The sequence below is a fragment of the Chroicocephalus ridibundus genome, chromosome 7 (genome assembly GCF_963924245.1).
Source record: "Chroicocephalus ridibundus chromosome 7, bChrRid1.1, whole genome shotgun sequence".
Lineage (NCBI taxonomy): Eukaryota > Metazoa > Chordata > Aves > Charadriiformes > Laridae > Chroicocephalus > Chroicocephalus ridibundus.
This window is the reverse complement of record NC_086290.1, coordinates 23046541-23067263: the sequence shown is the minus strand read 5'-3', so window position 1 is coordinate 23067263 and position 20723 is coordinate 23046541. Positions and strand designations below refer to the sequence as shown.

General features: G+C 40.9%; 1 protein-coding gene across 8 annotated transcripts in view; it reads right to left on the bottom strand.

Annotated features, from left to right (window-relative positions):
* The window catches only part of DIP2A (disco interacting protein 2 homolog A), a 130677-nt gene that overhangs the window by 28349 nt on the left and 81605 nt on the right, over nt 1–20723 (bottom strand). For all 8 annotated transcript variants that reach the window (XR_010072097.1, XR_010072099.1, XR_010072098.1 and 5 more), the window contains 11 exons: nt 20487–20578; nt 20132–20242; nt 19232–19355; nt 18842–18951; nt 18304–18406; nt 15017–15081; nt 14607–14700; nt 14025–14144; nt 10707–10821; nt 9467–9606; nt 678–814 (listed from right to left, as the gene is read on the bottom strand). Coding sequence is in view for 5 of the 8 variants with exons in the window: in XM_063342379.1 (XP_063198449.1) it covers nt 678–814; nt 9467–9606; nt 10707–10821; nt 14025–14144; nt 14607–14700; nt 15017–15081; nt 18304–18406; nt 18842–18951; nt 19232–19355; nt 20132–20242; nt 20487–20578 (1211 nt within the window). In the remaining 3 variants the exon portion in view is untranslated. The remainder of the gene's footprint in view (nt 1–677; nt 815–9466; nt 9607–10706; nt 10822–14024; nt 14145–14606; nt 14701–15016; nt 15082–18303; nt 18407–18841; nt 18952–19231; nt 19356–20131; nt 20243–20486; nt 20579–20723) is intronic.

Below are 20723 nucleotides of genomic sequence, written 5' to 3'. Positions count from 1 at the left end.
TCACTCCTTTCTTGCCAGAAAAAGGAAAACATGAAATTGGAATTCCACTGCGAGGAAAAATCTGGGCAGAAAGATCCCTTTTGCTTTACTTTGACAAAATACAAGGCTTATGACTGTTATGCTCTCTTCTTCCATATACCTAGGAATATAATGTCATATATATCCAACAGCAAACCATTCAGTGTTCTAAGCATTACAGCAAATCAACACTAAAGTTCATTTTGAAAAGCACATACTGTTTGCAATACACAAAGGAAGCTTTTCTAAATAATTTATCTTAAAAAATGCGTTTTGATGGTATGAAGAAGCTCACAAATACCAGACTAACTTCTAACTTTATGTCCAAGCTGTGCACCAATAAACCTGAAATGTCTTCGGGTATCTTTATGTAAGACTGCTGTGTTAATACAGAACTAAGATGAACTTAAATGCTAAAATAGGCACAATACTGGATTGCAGAATATAGACGCAGCTGATTGACTGCTGATAGTACTTTGTAATTTTGGTTACAAGAGACAGAATTTTGAGGTCTGACCGAGAATGAAGCAAAGTTTATATGGCCAGGGTTTTTCTAATAAAATAAAAAAGGAAGTTTAAGGAACAAATATGTTTATTTGCAAGAAGAAATACTAGAAATGTAACAAGGAAACTTTACCATTACAAAGAGAAACACAAACCTCAAACACATTCTTGGTGATGCCGAGGAGGCCGAAATATGCCATCCCAGTTGCACCTGAATTCACACATATTTCTCCAACCTCATCGGCTTTGCACAGATAAGGAGTCCCATCCACCTTCACAACACACACATTTGCTAAAGGGAAAGGAAGAACACAGAATCCCAGCATTAGTATGCTTCAGCAGCTGACACAGAAGTTGCTTTGCCACTGACAGGTAGATAAAGATTTTAATATAAATTACCTATCAGCTACAGCAAAAACACAGCATGCAAGAGCTCTTTTTGACAGCCTGTCTCATGTGTTCTCCGAGATCAAAGTTGCAAGTTCGCAAACGCGAATTTTTTTTTCTTACAGTGCTTCACAGCCTACACATCAGCTGCAACTGAATCCAAAACTGTAGCAATTGCATTTCAACACGAAGGCAAATGGTTTGATCAAGTAGAAGCATATACGAGCATAAAGATGAAAAATAAGAAGATACCAATTACAGACATACCATTCCTTTTATTTATTGCACACTCTGGTATTCATAATATCATCCCTTAAGTTATGTAAGAAACACATTAGAAGCGGAGAGAAAACTAGGCTATTTTATTTTCTTACTGTCAGGTCAATGATTTTTCTGCGTTACGTCCTTTCTTCTTTTAAAGCAGGCCAGTCTGACAACTATTATTTGGAGACCACAGACAACTCATCTCACAGAGTTGTCCCTTACTGAACTTACTCCTGTGACTACGTATTATCTCTTCCCTATCTTCAGTTTGATGACCTTCTTCAACTCATTAAAAGTACTGTGTTTCATAAAGGTCCTACTGCTAGTATTCTTACCAATCTTCTTCTGTAATCTCAGAATTCTTCCTACACTGAGGAAAGACCAAATATTACACTGAGCCACTGCATATATTTTACTTCTGAAGCCACGTTTTTCTCAGAGGCTAAGTAGAGCCCTTGCGTAAGCATTATGGATTTGATCTTTCCTAGTCCCAAAGGGAAAAGAAAAAGGATACGGAGGGAGAAGGCATGATGAAGAAAGGAAGTTTAACTTAGCACTTAAGACTCAAGATTAACAAAGAAATCAAAACTACTACCTAGGTCAATATAAAATAAACAAAGACTTTGAAAAAATAACACAGAACTATGCCATAAATTAATGTTCTTCCCTTTCCCATTGCATCTGCTCCCATCTCAGATTATAAGAGCAGTTTGTGGTCATACCTACTATATTAAAGAAAACAACCATGAGACTCCAGAGATATCAGAAATGTATGTAGCTGGTTTACTTCTATGGGGATCTTTTAAATGTTTTGGCCATGGAACATAGGTCAGATGGGACGCCCAGATAAGGCTTAGAACAGGCATTACTGTTTTCTAATTTAGCCTTTCTGAAGTGATATACAGATAGCCCTTACTTTTACCACTGTTCAACTAGCATGAAGAGAAATCATAAATGGAAAGCGGCACATTCCCTTTTATACTAATACATGATAAAGCCATTCCTACTGCCAGCATGGACCAAGAACTCTTCTGATAGAACAGAAAGTACATTTTCTAATCTCAGGGAAGTCTTCAGTTCTTACGTCTGAACAGGACAGAAAATAATTCACCCTACCAATAGATCATCCTCTAAATTATCTTGGTTTCATAAAAATTATCTGTCAGAACAACTAGCATTTATTAACCAAGTGTTTGGAACCACACAATGGTAACATTTGGTGACCAAATAAAGAGATGCCACTCAAATGCCAGTACAGGTCCAAGTCCAAATTAGAACAACAGTTTCAGTTGCTGAAAATTATACATATGAACTAGAAGGTTGTAATTAAATTGTACAGTATGAACTATCAGTCATGCAAAAAATGCATTTTGCAATTTAAGAGGAGAAACTGAGAAAAAAAGGCTGTTTAAATCATAATGGCAAATTGAAATAGAATAAATAGTTTATTACCACAGGAAATAACTTGTGTTAATCTCAGAACTCTGTATTGTAATGCTTCATCAATGATGCAGACAGAAGAGCAACAATTTGTACAAATGCTACAGTCCTCAACTCATTTACAAACATGGAAAAACCAATAGGTTAGTCCCCAAATGATGCTCCATCCATGAAGCCCAAGGACAATACTATCACCCTGTCAAGTAAAAAAAAAAAATACTTACCAGTAACCAATGTATGATACAGGTAGTCTACACGTACATTCTAACAGCAGGCATAGTTCTGCCCTGCCATGTGATACTGCAAGGTTTTCCTTTTGCAGTATCTGTAGAGCCTGTACTCTTGCTTCTCCTTCTTTTCCTGCTTCATGTGTGACATACAAGAGAGTGCATCTACCACCATTTCAGTCTCTCTTTAACAGCATTGCATCTGAAAAAGAATTACAGAGAAGGGAAAAGCAGATGGAACAGGAATGTACATGTGGACACATCACGAAGAACACTGATTACTGGTAAGAAAGCTTTCTTTCTTCAAATGAGTCCACATGTACATTCTTATAGATGGTGACTCTCAGCAGTTAGCCCTGCCATCAGATTTCTGGCAGAGGATGAGAATCCTATTGTGCAAACAAATGGCCGCACTGATGCCCTACCAAAGACTGGATTCATCTTTGGATATTTCAAGACCAGCACAGCATGAACGCAAGAAGAATGGCAGAGGCCTGCACAGCAGAAGGTTACTACCAAAGGTGCCTGATGAGTGTTAGAAAGTGCTCTCCTGTTCCTCCTTCGCCGTTTCATAGTGGATCTGTATGCAACTGATATCCATTTGGATTGCTACTGTGTGCCAACAGTGGAATTCCAGCATCTTCTTGTAGCAAGCAAGTCTTCCTAAAAGGCCTTGCTCCATGAGGATAAAAACAAAAGGACCCTCCTTGCACTATAGTCTTTAGTTGTAACTTCTGTTCTAGAAGCATGAAGCCCTAGGAAAAATACTAAAAGGCTACGATAAAATGCCTCTACCACCATTGTGGAACGTATTTGCAGGGTTTGTAGAGAAACCTAGTCTGTGAAGAACACAGCATATGGGGATGTCCAATGCAAGGACCTGAATCCTTCCCTGCTCTTCTGGGAAGGGCAACAGACATAAAGCAAGCCAACTTCCTAGATAAGGATGAACAAGAATCTAAACTCCAGAAGTGGTCACACAATAATCCAGAGCACTACATTTAAATTGGAAGAAAATGTCTCATCAGGAGTGTACACACTGCCAGAGATCTCCAAGAGAAGTTCTGCAGTGGCAGGCTGTTGTACCATAATGTGACAGACTGAAGCAAAGTGGAACACACAGAACTGATTACTACAATAAATTCTAAGGACTCGGTGGGAATGAGGTACTGCTATCACTTCACAATCTGAAAGCTTCACAAAGTTGTTCTGTAACAACTTCTTTCACAAATCAAGGAACTGAGATAAAGGACCCAGATTCCTCTGCAGTGAAGATGCGTCATGATAACTACCAGAACCTTGGCAATTGTTTGCCGAGACATGGACAGAGGAAACAATAACATCCAAGACGCTGGAGACAAAGTAAGCATCCTGCCATTTGAGAAATTTGAAATGTTCTCCTTGAACTTCTGGGAAAGATAGTGAATACAGTCACAATCCAGAATTTTAAACTGTATATGCTTAAGTTCATCTTACAGAAGCCTAAGATCTGGCACCAACCCAAAGTTTTCTGTTTGAGTATAAGAAAGTAGCTATTGCAGCACTCTTCCCGTGAACCAGGCTTTGAATGATTAAGAGTTATAGGGATATAGATCTTCTGGATTATAGAGGATTACTCTTCTGTCAAAGGAAGAATGTGAGAAGGATCCCTGTAAAAGAACGGAAAAGTTTAGACAGGAAGTAGTAGGAAGGCAAACTTGATTGAATACCCTGAGCATCCATAACCAGGTATTATACCATAAGGTATAATAAGCTTCCAAGATGACAGATGACACGGCAATTGCATGTCTGTTGGTGGGAAAGCTGGAGGCACAAAACAGGCAGAAGAGGAGAGATTTGGTACTCTCCCTACCATCTTTACCAGTCCAATTTGAAAAAAATGAACTAAAGATTGCTTTGAACCACATATTGCTTCTTAGCAATGTCAGTCGCAGACAGAAACCATGCAAAATAGCCCAAGGTGGTCAACATGTGAGGTAAAACATCATCCCTCCAGGAGCTAAAGAGAAGATTCCAGGGGAATGCATACTAGGTTCTCTCTTTAGAATTCCCATGCTATCTTTGATGGGAAGATTTCTTCATGGATGCTTGCACTTGCCCGGTGGGTCTTGTGATTGTCATTCACAGTAGATAATAGAAGTGAACAGCCAAGGCTGAAGAGAACGTGGCATCAAGAGTGGCCAACAGGTTAAACAGCAGTGACATAAGACATGATCCTGGTGCTTCAGTGTCTGTTGAATAAGATCCCCTGAGTCGGTGGGCTCAGTATCTCAGAACAGATAGCAAGATCTGAACAAAAGAAAGGCAAAATTGCACACTTTATCCACGACCTTTTAACTAGTTGGTTCCTGAATAAAGCATGGCAGGAACTGTCAAGGGTAATGAGATCAAAACCATTTGGCTTGACTGAGCAAGTCTCAGCATGATTACTAGTTCTTGGCTAGGAGACTAATTTCACAGCATGTCTGACCAAACAAAATTCAGGAATGTGAGGTCTTATATTGTAAAATGTTTGAAAGACTAGGGCACAGTCGCTTCTAAGACCTTAAACGCATTCAATGGGGATCAGAAGACGGAACAAAGCCAGGGATGGCATCTGACTCAAACGAGCACAGCAACCTGGGGAAAGAAAATAAACCAGAACCAGACAAAGAGCAAGACTCATCAGTCAGCAGAGTAATTCAAGAGGGCAAATAACAGGAAAGGAAATGGTGGTATGTTCTCTCCTGTATGCCAAACACCAAATGAGAACGGACAGAGCACATCCTCCGTGAATACTACACAGGAAAAAGCATAAATCTTACAAGGTAAAGCACAAGTATATCTACTGTTAGAATGTACATGCAGACTCATTTGAAAATAAGTCATTAATTTCCTTAAGTCATTAATTTCTTTTCGTTTGGCACATATCTATTAACAACTGCTAGCCTTTTTATTTTCTTCCTACTCTGAAAGCTTTTAACAATTTAATTTCTTTTTAAGAGACAGTCACAGGGAACAAAGTAACTGGATTATCCTCTAGAAAGAACTCTATCGCCTATGTTCTGACTTAAGGAACGCGCAGAGAAATTTCTGCTAAAATATACCTTCAGACCTGGAATTTTTAATATTTGGTCAAATTGAAGTAAATCTGCCCCAGATACTGATAAGCCCAATGCTGATCAGAGTTTTAAAAGAGCTAATTCAGTAAGTTGCCCAACTTCTGTTTAACCTACAAGTAGTTTTGCCACTTACTCCTGTATTTTAAAATAGCAATATCCATCAATTACAAGTCATACCACTTCAAGGCACTACATGGATACACACTTAACTGTTCTCCTCTCACACAATCAGACAAGTCACTCCACATTTCTTACTAATGTAGAAAGTCCGGGTGGTGGTGTCAATTGTCTGTCAATGGCATCCAAAACCAGAAGGGTCCATTAGATTTGCCAGACAACGCTCCATGAGTTTTGCCAAAGATCCCTCTCACTACCAATTAAGCATTTCGCAAGGACGGACTTTTTCATTAGCAACTTACATAGAAGAGGAAGGTGAAATTACTTACCTGCAAACATGCAGGTAATTCTTCCAATACCATACGGCAGACTTGAACCTGCCACTGAGGAAATGCACTAGTTTTAAGCAAGCGAACTTACAGCTGTAACAGTTGAATATGAAGTGTAAGGTGAATATGAATATGAAGAGTAAGGTGCAACACAACTGTAGGCTGCTTTGTGCTTTAGAGTAGTCAAGCACACTGCCCAGAGAGCAAGTCTACAGCAAAGCCAGGAGGATCTCCATGTGACAAATTGATCCAAAGAAAGATTTTAATTGATCCTGCATCAGATACCACTTTTTTTAACTCTCAAAAACTGGACCAACATAAAGTTCAACCTCAGTCGGTTCACCAAAGGATCCATGACTACCTGAAGGCATGCAAAATTGTTGCCTCCATGTTCTTGTGACTAACTCATAATCTAAGTAGATGATTGGGAGCACAGCTAAATTTCAATGAGGTTCCAAGGGGGCATCAGTAGTCTGAACACCTGAACCAGACAGCAGTAGTAGTCCATGCCATCTGTATTCTAGTTGAAGCCAAAAAATAACCATTCTGTTGAGGCCACAGCTCCGTAAGGCATGAGATTCATAACAGGACCAAGAATAGCAAAGACACAGGTGCCACGGCCATGACCAGAAAGAATCAGGTTCCGTGGTCACTACATAGTAAACCTGAAGGGGTAAAGAGAATTCCAAAAAATCTGTCTCTCATCCTCTCCAAGCATATCCAGACTAGGTCAGGAGAAGCCTGAAGCTAGCGGTACTCTCAGATAGACAGTGCCAGGGAGCATTACACTACCAGCCTAAATGCTGCAATCTTCACTTCTGCAGTAGAGGGCACTAAGTGGTCTTTCAGGACACAGATCCCAGTCATTGTCCAGAGTCTTAGGTCTGGTTTGGCACCCTAATTTTTTTAACCTTCTTCAGAGTGCTTTCCTCTACAAATAATACATGACTCAGGAGCCTAGCCTCAAAGGTAAACAACAGGGAATTGTTGCTACAATCCACTTAATGGGCTGGGAAACAACGCCACTATCTACCTACTTTAAGAAGCACAGTGTTGCAAACAGATGTCATTGAGAAACAGGTTAATCCAGGACTGGACAGTTTGGTGGGATATCCAGAGTCTGGGACTCTCAGAATAGTTGAGGTTGGAAGGGACCTCTGGAGGTTATCTGGTCCAACCCCTCAGCTGAAGCAGGGCCACATAGAGCCAGTTGCCCAAGACTATGTCCAGCCAGCTTTTCAGTATTTACAAGGATGGAGACTCCACAACCTCTCTGGGCAACCCATTCCAGTGCTCAGTCACCCTCACAGTAGAAAAAGTTTTTCCTTCTGTTCAGAGGGAAACTCATGTTTCAGTTTGTGTCCATTGGTTCTTGTTCTGTCATAGGACACCACTGAAAAGAGCCTCACCCAGTCTTCCCTATAATATCCCTTCTGATACTTATACACATTGATGAAATCCTCCCCTAATCTTCTCTTTCCCAGGCTGAATAGTCCCAGCTCTCTCAGCTTCACCTCATATACCGAGATGCTCTTCGTCTTTCTCCTGGTTCTGGTGGGGATAGGGTTAATTTTCCCCAGGCTCGGCAGGGACACGGGTATTCCATTCCATGTGAGCCATGCCCAGTTTGTAGCTGGGGGCTGGCCAGGGGAGGGGGCAGGAAGTGAGGGTTGGGAGCTGGCTGGGGCTCCCATGGGACTCTATCAAGCAGATCCCTGAAGAGGCCCAGTTCTGCTCTCCTGAAGTGCAGTGCTGTGATCTTGCTTTTGCTCTGCTCCATTCTCTCAGGATCCTGATCTCTACTATCTCATGGTCACTGTAGCCTTCAACCTTCACATACCCAACGAATGCTGCCTCATTTGTGAGTATGAGGGTCAGCAAAGACCCTCTCCTTATTGGCTCCCCTATCACTTGGGTCAGGAATTTATCTTTGATGCTCTCCAGGAACCTCCTGGGTTGCTTATGCTCTGTCATGTTGTGAGGCTGCTTCCAGCTGTCTGCAGAAGGCCTCATGCACTTGCTCCTCCTGGTCAGGCACTCTACAGCAGACACCCACTACAGTGTCACCCGACCTGGTCTGCCCTTTAATCTTTAACCTATAAGCTCTCAGTTGGCTCCTGATCCATCCTCGGGTGAGCTCCATGCATTCCAACCGTTCTCTCACATAAAGGTCAGCTCCTCCTCTTGTCCTTCCTAAAGAGACTGTATCCCACCATGTCTCCATGATCCCAGGTACGTGAATTTTTCCAGAGGGGGGCAACACAGCTGGTGAAAGGGCTGGAAGGCATGTCCTATGAGGAGCAGCTAAGGCCTTTGGGCTTGTCTAGTTTGGAGAAAAGGAGGCTGAGGGGTGACTTCATTGCTCTCTACAGCTTCCTGAGGAGGCGACGTGGAGAGCAAGGTGCTGAGCTCTTCTCCCTGGGATCCAGTGATAGTACATGTGGGAATAGTTCAAAGCTGCACCAGGGTAGGTTCAGACTGGACATTAGGAAGCATTTCTTTCCAAGAGGGTGGTCAAACAGTGGAACAGGCTTCCTAGAGTGATGGCTGATGCCCCAAGGCTGTCAGTGTTCAAAAGGCATGTGGACAATGCCCATGGTAACATGCTTTAACTTTTGGTCAGCCCTGAAGAGGTCAGGCAGTTGGATTAGATGATCACTGTAGGTCTCTTACAACTGAAATATTCTATTCTATTTTATTCTAACATGTGGACAATCACTTCTGCGTGAAAGATGGTATTTCTTACTACGCTTTATGTTTTGTTCTGATGTATCTGTTATTAAATAGCTGTATATCAGTCGGTACTAATGCTAACAAGTGAATAATAACACAACTCTGCAGACCAGTGAAAAGCATCTGTCCATACCAAAACCTACGGTCATTCAAATTTATCGTTGATTAATCTCTACTGAAAACATTTAATAATCTAATAGAGACAGTACTTAATCGTTATGTGTTTAGGTAACGCATCAAAACCTAAGTCATACTACCTTGAAGGTCATTTGACATTGTTATTTGTTTCATAGCACAAGTTACCATGTGTGGAGTATGCTTAAGCCTACATAAAATGCTTTCCTACCTCCAGGCATAATCTGTCCAACATCCTGTACAGTTAACACTGACAACTTCTCTTCTGTATCCACTCTTATCACGCCGAAACTCAGACAATTCATAGATAACACTGCTTTTCCTGGAGGAGGCCCACCCAATTCTGGAGGTCTGAAAAACAGAAAGTCAAATCAGACACAGAATCAACAGACCAATGCTCATCGAAAACACTGTGCAAGTCTCTCAGGCTTGTTGAGGTAAAGAGAAATAATGGTCTCTCATTTTAAACAAACGAAGAGTTCAAGACTGGTAACATATTTTAACTACATGAAAAAAGAGCTACAATAAAACATCACATAGCTTCCCCCCACTCTAAAATGTTACAGAGAGGACTTAGTTTTATTATGGGCAAAGAAGTGTCAAGAATAAGCATTCAAAGGCTAAATTTCCTAAACGCCATGAAAAACTAGGAAGTGTCTGGAGGGCTTGATACTTCTTACTCCGAGCAAAATTGACTGAGGACCAACAACTCAATTTTGTGCAACCATTCAACTTTCAGGATAGAACAGAACAAAAGATTCCAGGTGCTGTTTAAAAAAACCACAGTTCTTTAAGTGCTTTTTTTTTTAAATTGGGAAATGTCAGTTCTCCCACCAGAGAAAGTACCTCCAAAATCTCAGACTTTTTTTTTTTTTCAAATTTTCTTGAAATTTTGTTTCCGAAAAAGCACATTTTGATCAAAACCACTGTCAAAAAATTCCAGTATATTCCATCCATATGTCTATTCATAATCAAATTATTTCGTTTTTTTCAGAGCATCTCTTGCTATCTCCAGAAATTTAATGGTATTTTTCAGGCCAGTTACAAATATTTTTTTCCTTTCTTTAGCTCCCTGTTTACAAGACATTGTATACAAGCTATTACCTGAAGATTCAGCATTTTCTTCCTCCCAAATAAGTAAGTCTTGATTTTTGTGGCATTTTATAAAGGTCCTCCAGCAACAACAGTAAGGAAAAGACCTCGCTTTCCCAAACAGTAAAAACACCCCTTATGCCTGACTACTTTTAGAAAATATTGAACTTTTTAAAGAAAACAAAACAAAAATCACCCATCTTTCAGTGAAGAAGATAGCTGTGAGCCTCAGGCTTCCTCTGTCTAGGTCTTTGGGCATCTTTATGTGGCTAATCATCTTTTCTGACTACCATTTTAACACCAGATACACTTCAATAGTCAATAAATGCCTCAGTTCACTTCTCAGAAAAGACAATTACCTGCGAATAGCAACAGTTAGTGCCTCTGAAGAACTAGCACAGGGACAGATTACTTCTGGTCTCAAACCTCTGGATTGAAATACATTCAGGAATGCATCACATGAAGATATGGACCCTAAAAAGAACAATCGTACAATTGGTAACATTTTGCTGAGGGCAGGAAAGCTTGTGCTGCAGGATTTCAGTCTATGCTTACTCTCAGCTCAGCTACACAAATATGGTTGCATCCATGCACAAAGAAATACTTTCAAACTGCCTAAAAAGACATTCCAGTCTATTATTAGATGTCAGATTTAGAGCAAAGAGAAAACCCAGTGGTTAACAACTAATTCACTGAATGAAATTGACAACTGCATACTGTCTTTCTCTGGCAGCACTCCGTAACACTTAACATCATGGAAAGTCCTTCAGTGATCAGAATATTTTGTTACTAAGGGTAACTGTATCTGTCTGCTTCCTTTATAGCTCCTCTATGAGTGTTTCTTATAGAGGTCACAGAAGCAAAGCATTTAGAAATTAACATCAAATGCTTATGACAGATCTTCATTTCAGTTCAGAACTCTACCTGGCCTTTAGCACTCAGCCCAAAATGTAAGAGGATACCTCCTCACCTACAGCTTTGTATTTCAGAGCTGTGGGATTGCAGCACATAATGCAAACCAGCAAACTTCACTGATTACACTACATCCTAGGTTTAATTTTGTGTCAATTCATATAAGAGTACAGCATTAATGAAAACATGAAGTTATAAAAATGAATTTACATGGCTAAATGTCGCTAAGAAGTGCGAACAGCAATGAACAAGCAGTAGCATCGCAAGCTTATAAATAGTATTTCACTATTGAATGAAGTGCCGAACTTTCTAAGCATTAGCTCTGTAACAGTGCTTACAACAAGTATAATCTTAGCAAGACTATTTGAAGCTTTCATCTTCTGCCATCACAACTTGCTTATCTCTCAACATGCATCTCCAAGGAACCAGAAATATTCTTGATTTTCTGGTGTATGGGAACAGCAAAATTAAGCAACTAAGGTATATTCTTGCCCGTTGGAAAAAAATCTCCCAGCTGCTTTCTCAGATTACTGTAAACCACCACCATATGATTGACAAAAAAAGGCAAGAACCTACCGCATACTCTAGTTAATAGTTGTCATAGTTTTGAGTTAAGGCTGTGACTACTCCCATTTTTATGTCCTTACACATGACTGAGACAAGCCTATGGGGCACGTACAGAATCAGACACACTGCAACTCAAGATTTTATGTTCACATGCAATACATGAGCAACTACTTCAAAACCAGCATTACGATTTACTTGAAATTTTAAAAGCCTCTTTCAAACTACATTGCCAACTATTCTTTATATAAGGAACAGATCCTTCAGAACATTTTCTATTAAAGTTTTGCCCTAGTGTCCTTGGCAAAGAAACACTGCTACTGTCTCTGTTTTGGTGAAGACAAACTATAGGCAGTGCTGCTGAGCTCCTACAGGGCAGACCCAGAGTTCTGTGATTTACAGTGTGCTTTAGTTCACGTTGAACTGATAATGTCCTGGTTCCGGAAGGGATAGAGTTTATTTTACCAAGGATCTGGCACGGGACATAGCTATTCCACACGATGTGACGCCATTCCCAGTCTGTAGCCGGGAGCTGGCTGGGGTCGGGGTGGAAGGGGAACTGGAAGCTGCTGCTTTGCAGTGGGCTGGGGTGTCCTGGGTCTGGTCGGTGAGCGGTGGTTCTGTAATCGTGTTTGTACATCGCTCTATCAGTGTTATTGTTGTTTCCCGTTTCCCTTTGCTGTTCTGTTAAACTGCCTTTGTCTCAACCCACGAGTTTTGCCTTTTTCTTCTGATCCTCCCACACGGCCGGGGGTGGGGGGATGTTGACAGAGTGGCTGCATAGTTCTTTGTTGCTGTTTGAGGCTAAACCACGACAGTCCTTTTTGGTGCCTAACATGGGGCTTGAAGGGTTGAGATAACAACAACTCTGACCACAGCTTGTTAAAACAAATGTGTTGTGTGCATTTCTTATATTAGTTAAACAGCCACTGGTCACCATGTTGCTTTGTTTGTTCTCCTGGCTGCGTTATATAAATTCCTATATGGTTTACGTACTTCCTGCAGTGCTGTTTATCACCTCTGGGAGAGGGATCAGGATTACCATTTTGCTGTCCTGTGTAATATCAACTTATGATATGATAACATCACTGTTCAAGCGATTAGTTTGGGGTGTTTACGTGGTATTGCTGTCCCGCCTGTACATTAGGGGCCATCTCTCAGAATTTATTAATAATCACGCCCAATCTACGGGGGAAATGGAGGGATACTTTCCCCAGCTCTTTCGCCTCCCTTTTCTCCTTTGGGCCAGGTATGACAGCTTTTGAGAATTTTGAATATCCTTGGGATCCTCAAACCAGCCTGGTTCTATTGTTATGTCTCCTGAATGCGTTCCAGGTCTTGTTTAGGGTTAAACAACTATTCACGGCCACCACGCAGAGATCTGCTCTGAGGCCAGATAGTCAGGGGTGGCATGGCACGTGGGAGAATATGGGCAGGTATCTAGAGAGCTTCTCACCTCCAATGGTTTGGGACTTCACCCCCAAACAACTACAGGACCCTGATAAAGTCATAGAATATTTGAAAGGAAAATGCTGTGTCTATTCCAGAGAGGCACAACTGACCGCGCTGTGCTGGGCCCTGGCCAGTATCTACCAAACCCTGCTTGGTATTATGCAGCACCTTCAGGGGAAAGAGGGAAACCAGACCAACAGACACTGCGGCTACTGCAATCCTGGTGGCAGGCACTGCAGCCGAACCAGAAATCCAACCTGTACCCATATCAGTTGCCCCTATACAGAAGAAGAAACAGACGAAGAAATCAGTTCGCTTAGTAAGGGATGATTATGAACCAGGGCCATCACGAGAGCAAGAGGAAGAGGCACAACCAGAGATAATCACTCAATCCCTATCCCTGAGCGAGCTGCGGGATACGCCAAAAAGATTTCATCCAACTTCCAGGCGAGCACGTTGTCACCTGGCTGCTATGGTGCTGGGATAACGGTGCCAGCAGCCTGGAGTTAGAGGGCAGGGAAGCCAGGCAGCTGGGATCACTGCTAGGGAAGGGGGCATTGACAAGGTGATTGGGAAAAAGACACAAGCCCTCAGCCTCTGGAGGCGACTCCTGTCAGACGTGAGGGTGATGTGTCAGTGGTGGCCAGGGCATGGCCATGGGGGGTTGAGAAAGCGGCTGCGTGGTTCTTTGTTGCCGCCTGAGGTTGAAGCATGACAGACTGACACTTGGAAAATGCATCCATACTCACATGGATTGGCTCCATCTGCCACTATTAACATTCGTAAAGAGCTCAGACTGACATCTCTCTGATCCCTCTGAGCCAAAAGTGACCAGTGCATATCACGTGATTTTACTACTGCTACACGGGCTGAAAATAAAAAAATAATTATGGTGCACGTCCAGAAAAAAACAAAGACCAATTATAAAATTATCTAAATATTTTCATGTATTTACATAATTTATGAAACAAATTACAAACACAGAAAACAAATACAAATGCCAAATATTTAACTACTATGACATGTGTATGCTTAAGTGTCTCCAGATGGACCTGATTATAGAATTTAAATGTTTACTATAAATTCAAATACTGAGATAAGAAACAATTTTTTTAAAGATCTATCAGAAGAAGCCATCAACATCACTCATCAATGAGTTTATCAGTCCATATAGTACTGAAATGGAGTAGCCAGTTGCTAAAGCTGTGTCAAAGAAAGTCAGTTGGATAAAACAGCAGTGGCCTCAGATACAGTAGACATACAAACAAATTAACTTTTTTTTTTTAATCATCCAAAAAGAGATGGGTTAAGTAAAAATACTTTAAGGGTACCTTTGTATGAGCAGACTTTCTGGATCCAGGAAAGTGGATTAACCTTCATTAATGCATAGGGAATACTGATGACATGCATCCTGTTCATAACACTCTATGAGAAAAACATTAAATAATAAACTTTCAGGTGACGTGAAGAATACACAGCATGTACCAATACTTTAAAAAAAATCATCACAGCTTCAGTGTAACTCCTACTTTTAACTATTAGTGAAAACTATTTGTATAGTCAGCAAAAACATAAGCTATGCCTGTGCAGTCTGTTGGTGAAAAAGTAACACTTTATTCTGACAAATATAAATATTGAAATATAAATAGTTTGAGAGATATTGACCTCATTCGGATACCAATACTCTAACCCCTGTAAGAAGCAACTTGCTGCAGTTTTTTTCATTCATTTAAATACTCACTGTTAATACTCCATGCCAAAGGCCAGCATCTCTTTTGAAATCCAAAACATTTGTTAGTGTTTCAGCTGAAAACGAAGGAAAAACTATTAGATTTATGAAGCATATTTATGAGAATATTTAAGAACTCAAAATGTCTGTTAAAGCAACTATGAAACTTCCAACACCACTAAGAAATCAAAGCTATGTTGCTATGCTTTCTTGTCTATAACAGGCTGCTTAAGCTGAAAGTGTCTTATTTTACTTAAAACAATAATCTTTAAATTATTATTTTAGACTAGATTATTACAAAGTATTTAAGACCCTGTTTTCATTATAATACCACTTCTATGTGTTTGTTACATCTGCCAATGAAACATGCAGACCAAAACTTCAGTTTTGATGCAAACTTTTTCAGCGTTCAGCTATATTTAAAAGAATTAAATTTAGTGATAAATATTACCATGGCTATACTAAACTTTCTTCAATGTTTCCTCTGAAATTTGAACACCTTACATGATCTAAAAAAATAGAATCAAAGATTTTAAATCAAAGATTCAACTTGATTTTAGAGGGATATCTTGTATTGGTAAGGTGAAACTTGCTTATCACTGAGGATGGCTGCATGCACAAGAAATTGTTCTTGGGGTATTTATTAATCTTTTTCATTTTTCAGTATATACACAGCTATTTCCCAATAAATAAAACACTTCACTAAGTCAGTCACCTATCCATTCATTCTCTGGGTGGCTGAGAGCTCCAGCTGCTCTGAGACAGGCGTGTAGTCCCACTCATGAGCCTGTATATAAGCAAAGAATTTTGCCTTGGTCTGCACTGGCTAGGGCTCTAGCCACACTGTCCAAGTCACAGAAAGCAAGGGCAGGAACCAGGAGAATGAGGAATCACCCACTGTAGAACACCAGGTTCGAGACCATCTAAGGAACCTGAAGGTACACAAGTCCATGGGACCTGATGAGATTCATCCACGGGTCTTGAGGGAACTGGCAGATGAAGTTACTAAACCACTATCCATCATATCTGAGAAGTCATGGCAGTCTGGTGAAGTTCCCGCTGACTGGAAAAGGGGAAACATAACCCCCATTTTTAAAAAGGGGGAAAAGGAAGACCCAGGGAACTACAGATTGGCCAGTGTCACCTCTGTGCCCGCTAAGATCTTGGAGCAGATCCTCCTGGAAACCATGCTAAGGAGCATGGAAAATAAAGAAGTAGTTGGTGACAGCCAACATGGCTTTACTAAGGGCAAAGTGTGCCTGACAAATCTGGTGGCCTTCTACGACAGCGTTACAATGTTGGTGGATAAAGGAAAGGCAACTGATATCATCTACCTGGACTTGTGCAAAGCATTTGACACTGTCCTGTACAACATCCTGGTCTCTAAATTGGCGAGACATGGATTTGATGGATGGACCACTCGGTAAATAAGGAATTGGCTGGATGGCATCACTGTTCTGCACTTGGACATTGAGCTGTTGACCGCAAATAAATATTTGCGGTCAACAGCTCAATGTCCAAGTGGAGAACAGTGATGAGTGGTGTTCCTCAGGGGTCGGTACTGGGACTAGTACTATTTAACATCTTTGTTGGCAACAGTACAATTGAGTACATCCTCAGCAAGTCTGTCGATGACACCAAGCTGAATGGTGCAGTCAACACGCTGGAGGGAAGGGATGCCATCCAGAGGGACTTGGACAGGCCTGAGAAGTGGGCGCATGCAAACCTCATGAAGTTCAACAAGGCCAAGTGCAAGGCTCTGCACGTGGGTCAGGGCAATCCCAAGCATAAATACAGGCTGGGTGGAAAATGGATTGAGAGCAGACGTGAGGAGAAGGACTTGGGGGTGTTGGTGGATGAGAAGCTCAACATGAGCTGGCAACATGTGCTTGCAGCCCAGAAAGCCAACTGCATCCTGGGTTGCATCAAAAGAAGCCTGGCCAACAGATTGAGGGAGGTGATTCTCCCCCTCTACTCTGCTCTGGTGAGACCCCACCTGGAGTACTGCGTCTAGCTCTGGGATCCCTAACGTAAGAAGGACATGGATCTGTTGGAGAGGGTCCAGAGGAGGGCCATGAAGATAATCAGAGGACTGAAGCACCTCTCCTATGAGGACAGGCTGAGCGAGTTGGGGTTGTTCAGCCTGGAGAAGAGAAGGCTCCGGGAAGACCTTATAGCAGCTTTCCAGTACCTAAAAGGGGCCTACCGGAAAGGAGAGGGACTCTTTATCAGGGAGTGTAGCGATAGGACATGGGGTAATGGTTTTAAACAGAAAGAGGGTAGATTTAGATTAGATCTTAGGAAGAAAGTCTTTACTGTGAGGGTGGTGAGACACTGGAAGAGTTGTGGATGCCCCATCCCTTGAAGGGAATGTCGGATGGGGCTTTGAGCAACCTGGTCTAGTGGGAGGTGTCCCTCCCACGGCAGGGGGTTGGAACTAGATGATCTTTATGGTCCCTTCCAACTCTAACCATTCTATGATTCTATGAAATGCGAATCTTCCATACCCTTAATACTTTTCAACCTTCAGGAAAAGTAAACTGCATAGAACTGGATTTGCTGGAGAAAGCAGCGAGCAGTTTCACAGCATCTTATGACAGACTCTGTATGATCCTCATAGAGAAGCTGAGGAAGTATGGGCTGGATGACGATACAGGGAGGTGGACTGAAAACTGGCTGAACGACCAGGCCCAAAGGGTGGTGATTGGTGGCACAAAGTCTAGTTGGAGGCCAGCTGTGTAGCCCAGGGCTCATTCACCAAAACTGGCACCATCCAAAGCACTTCAAAGAGATCCAAGCTATTCAAATGGCCTCTAAGATCAGTCTAAGAAAGCTCCCCCAGTTTCTGCTGGGAGGGCTCCTCTAACTCTGCATGTGGACATCTCAAACTGGCCCCCTTATGACTTCATAAAGTGACCAGTGTGTTTAAAAGGCATTAGGGAGGGCAATACCCATTTGTAGAAAAGCTGTTTTCAAGAGCATGAAAAATCAGTATAGCTCTTACCACCGACTAACAAATTTATTAAGATTGAAAAATCCAAACCCCTGAATAAAATCAGTAAGGCTCTTAGGTTAAAGAATTTTTAATACATATTGATTATGATTCCACAAGTGTCTTCTTACTATCCTTCACATATCGCCCTGATTATGAATGAGGATGTTTGTCTTTCCCTTTGCAGTTAAAGCTACTACTGCTTATCTAAAGTTCTTTTAAGACAGTAAACATGATTTTGCAACATAAATTGTCTGAATGTTCAAAGCTATGAGTATAATTTTAAAGTTGTACCTATGTGACTTACCTTCTGAATAACCACATGCCTGAGTTAATGCATGACAGTGTGCCAGCATGGAAGCATGAGATATAGTAATGCCCACTGTGCTGCCCTCTTTACTTGTTTTGTACTGAAAAGAGAAAGTTTACACAAGTATTAGATTAACAACAAAATCTAGAAAATTTACAGTAGTTAACTGAAAAAATATTTCATTATAAAAATGAAGTGTGCTTTTTTTTTTAAATCAAAAAGGTAAAGTATAAGATACATTTATGTTCAGAGAATACACTTAATACCATATGAAATCTGACTGTTTCTCTACCCCAATTAAATAAATTGTCCCAGGGACCCAAAAATGCCAATTACCCCCAGCCTTCAATCTGATTCAACACATCCACTCGAATGACAGTTTGCCTGGCAACCCTGAGGGAAACATTCTTCTTCCACAGTCAAAAATATTATAGTAGTCTCTTGTGCTGCATCAAGAGATTAAAGAAAAAAAAAAACCATGCTATGACAAACTACAATAGAGTAACCGTAAATTAGGCATATTATACTGGATCACCTCAATATAAGCAGTCTCAGCGCTGGCATCCCGTACTTGTGGATGCCAGTCCTTAGTCGGTTTTGCCAGATGCTTCCCATCAATCACAAACCAAATGAGATGAGGCCAGCCTTCAAAGAAAAAGAAAAGTTACTGTCATTACAATTCCATAAATCAGTTTTTTCCCCAGTATTCAGGGATAACAACAAGAGGCAAGCAAAAGCTGCAGCATCACCACCCTGACAGGAAGAAGCAGCATTAAGTACAATGAAGGCAGTTCTTTATATGGCAGTTCTTCTTCATATGAAAGATAGAAGCATGTAAATAAACTTGAAGATTGTTATTTAATAGCAACAATGGATACACTCACTCTTTATCCTACAAAGAAAATTGAGTAGCTTAAAAACATACCTTTGAATGTAACCACCTCACCAGTCTGAGCTTTAGGAAGGCCTTTTTGACAGGCATCCGTGGTTAAAGCTAGTGTTACTCCACAGCTGCCCAAAAGAAATCCAATCTGCTGGCTGCCAGCATCCTACAGAGAAACCATGTTATAGCAAACTTACAAATAATGAAGCTTTTGTACAGTTTACTGTAACTTTGCCATGTTTAGAAAAATATTAAGCCAACTTATATCACAGGAAAAAACAAACTTCTAGCCCATAAGACCTTTTATGGAAGACAAAAGACTTAAGCCTACGCTCAAAACGCTTAGTTTTGCTTAGTGCCAATTAAACTGGATTTGGCAGTAGATCTGGCAAGCGACGGTAGCAAAATAGTGTCAAAAGCAATGGTTGTGCATCCCTCTCCAACCCAATAGGGATGTTTATAAGTTCTGGTAAAACAGAACTGATGCTGTTTCTGAGTCCTGAAGCACTGAAGAGCAGAGCCTGTAGCTTTTTGGCTCTTCCCTGATAACCTCAGTGTGTGTGGGATCACACCAATATTTTCAGTAACTGTGGTACCTCTACCTGCCTGTGCTCTCATTAATCAGCATGAGACAGCATTTCTGTGGTGTATTTTGAGAAACACTTTCACACATCTTTTCAAAAATAATGAATTAAAATAATTTCTAGAGTTAGGTATCCTAAAATAGTTAACTTATTAGCTCCATGCTATTTCCCCCCTTCCCTAACTAAGTATTAAACACTTTCCAAGCATATAACGTGCATTGATTAGTTCAGCTGATGTACCATACTGCTTCCAAAAGTGCAGGCTCTGAGGGGTCTTATATAAGGACTATAGGATTGTGACATCCCCCCAGATTTATTTATTTATGAAACCACAAAAACGTCAAATGTATTTGCCTACCTTTCTTGTTAGTGGAACTTCTATTGGGACAGGAATAAGTTCTGCCAGGAGACATCCATAAAATGCCACCATAAACATAACTGGATCGCTATTGGGAAATACGAGAGCTACCTACAAAAACACATTAAAATAACAAGAAATGTTTTCAGTTGTTGTTTTGGGAGGAGGGCTGCTTTTTAATTTGTGGAAAAAAACTCACAAGAATGTTCAGGTTCATCTTTAAACTAGGAACAAAAAATACTAAATATTGCGACAAAATACTATTACAAGTCACAGTATTACAAGGCTTTCTTTAGCTAATGCTGTTCCTTGCTGTCTATTTTATCCATAAGGACCATTTCGAACAGAAGCCTACCCGGTCTCCAGGCTTCAGCAGTGGTGTATTCTTAGTGATTAGCTTGTTTAGCAAGGTATACGCTAACTTCAAGCTTCGACTCCACAGCTTGCCTAAAGAAAAAAAGACAATGCTGAAATTAAAAAACAGAGATTAAAATTTTAAACATTTAATTGGCAAATCTCAGTGCCTTATATATGAACTAGGCAAGTTGGTTGTATTAGAACATGGTCAATAGGAACATGAGCAAGTAATTGG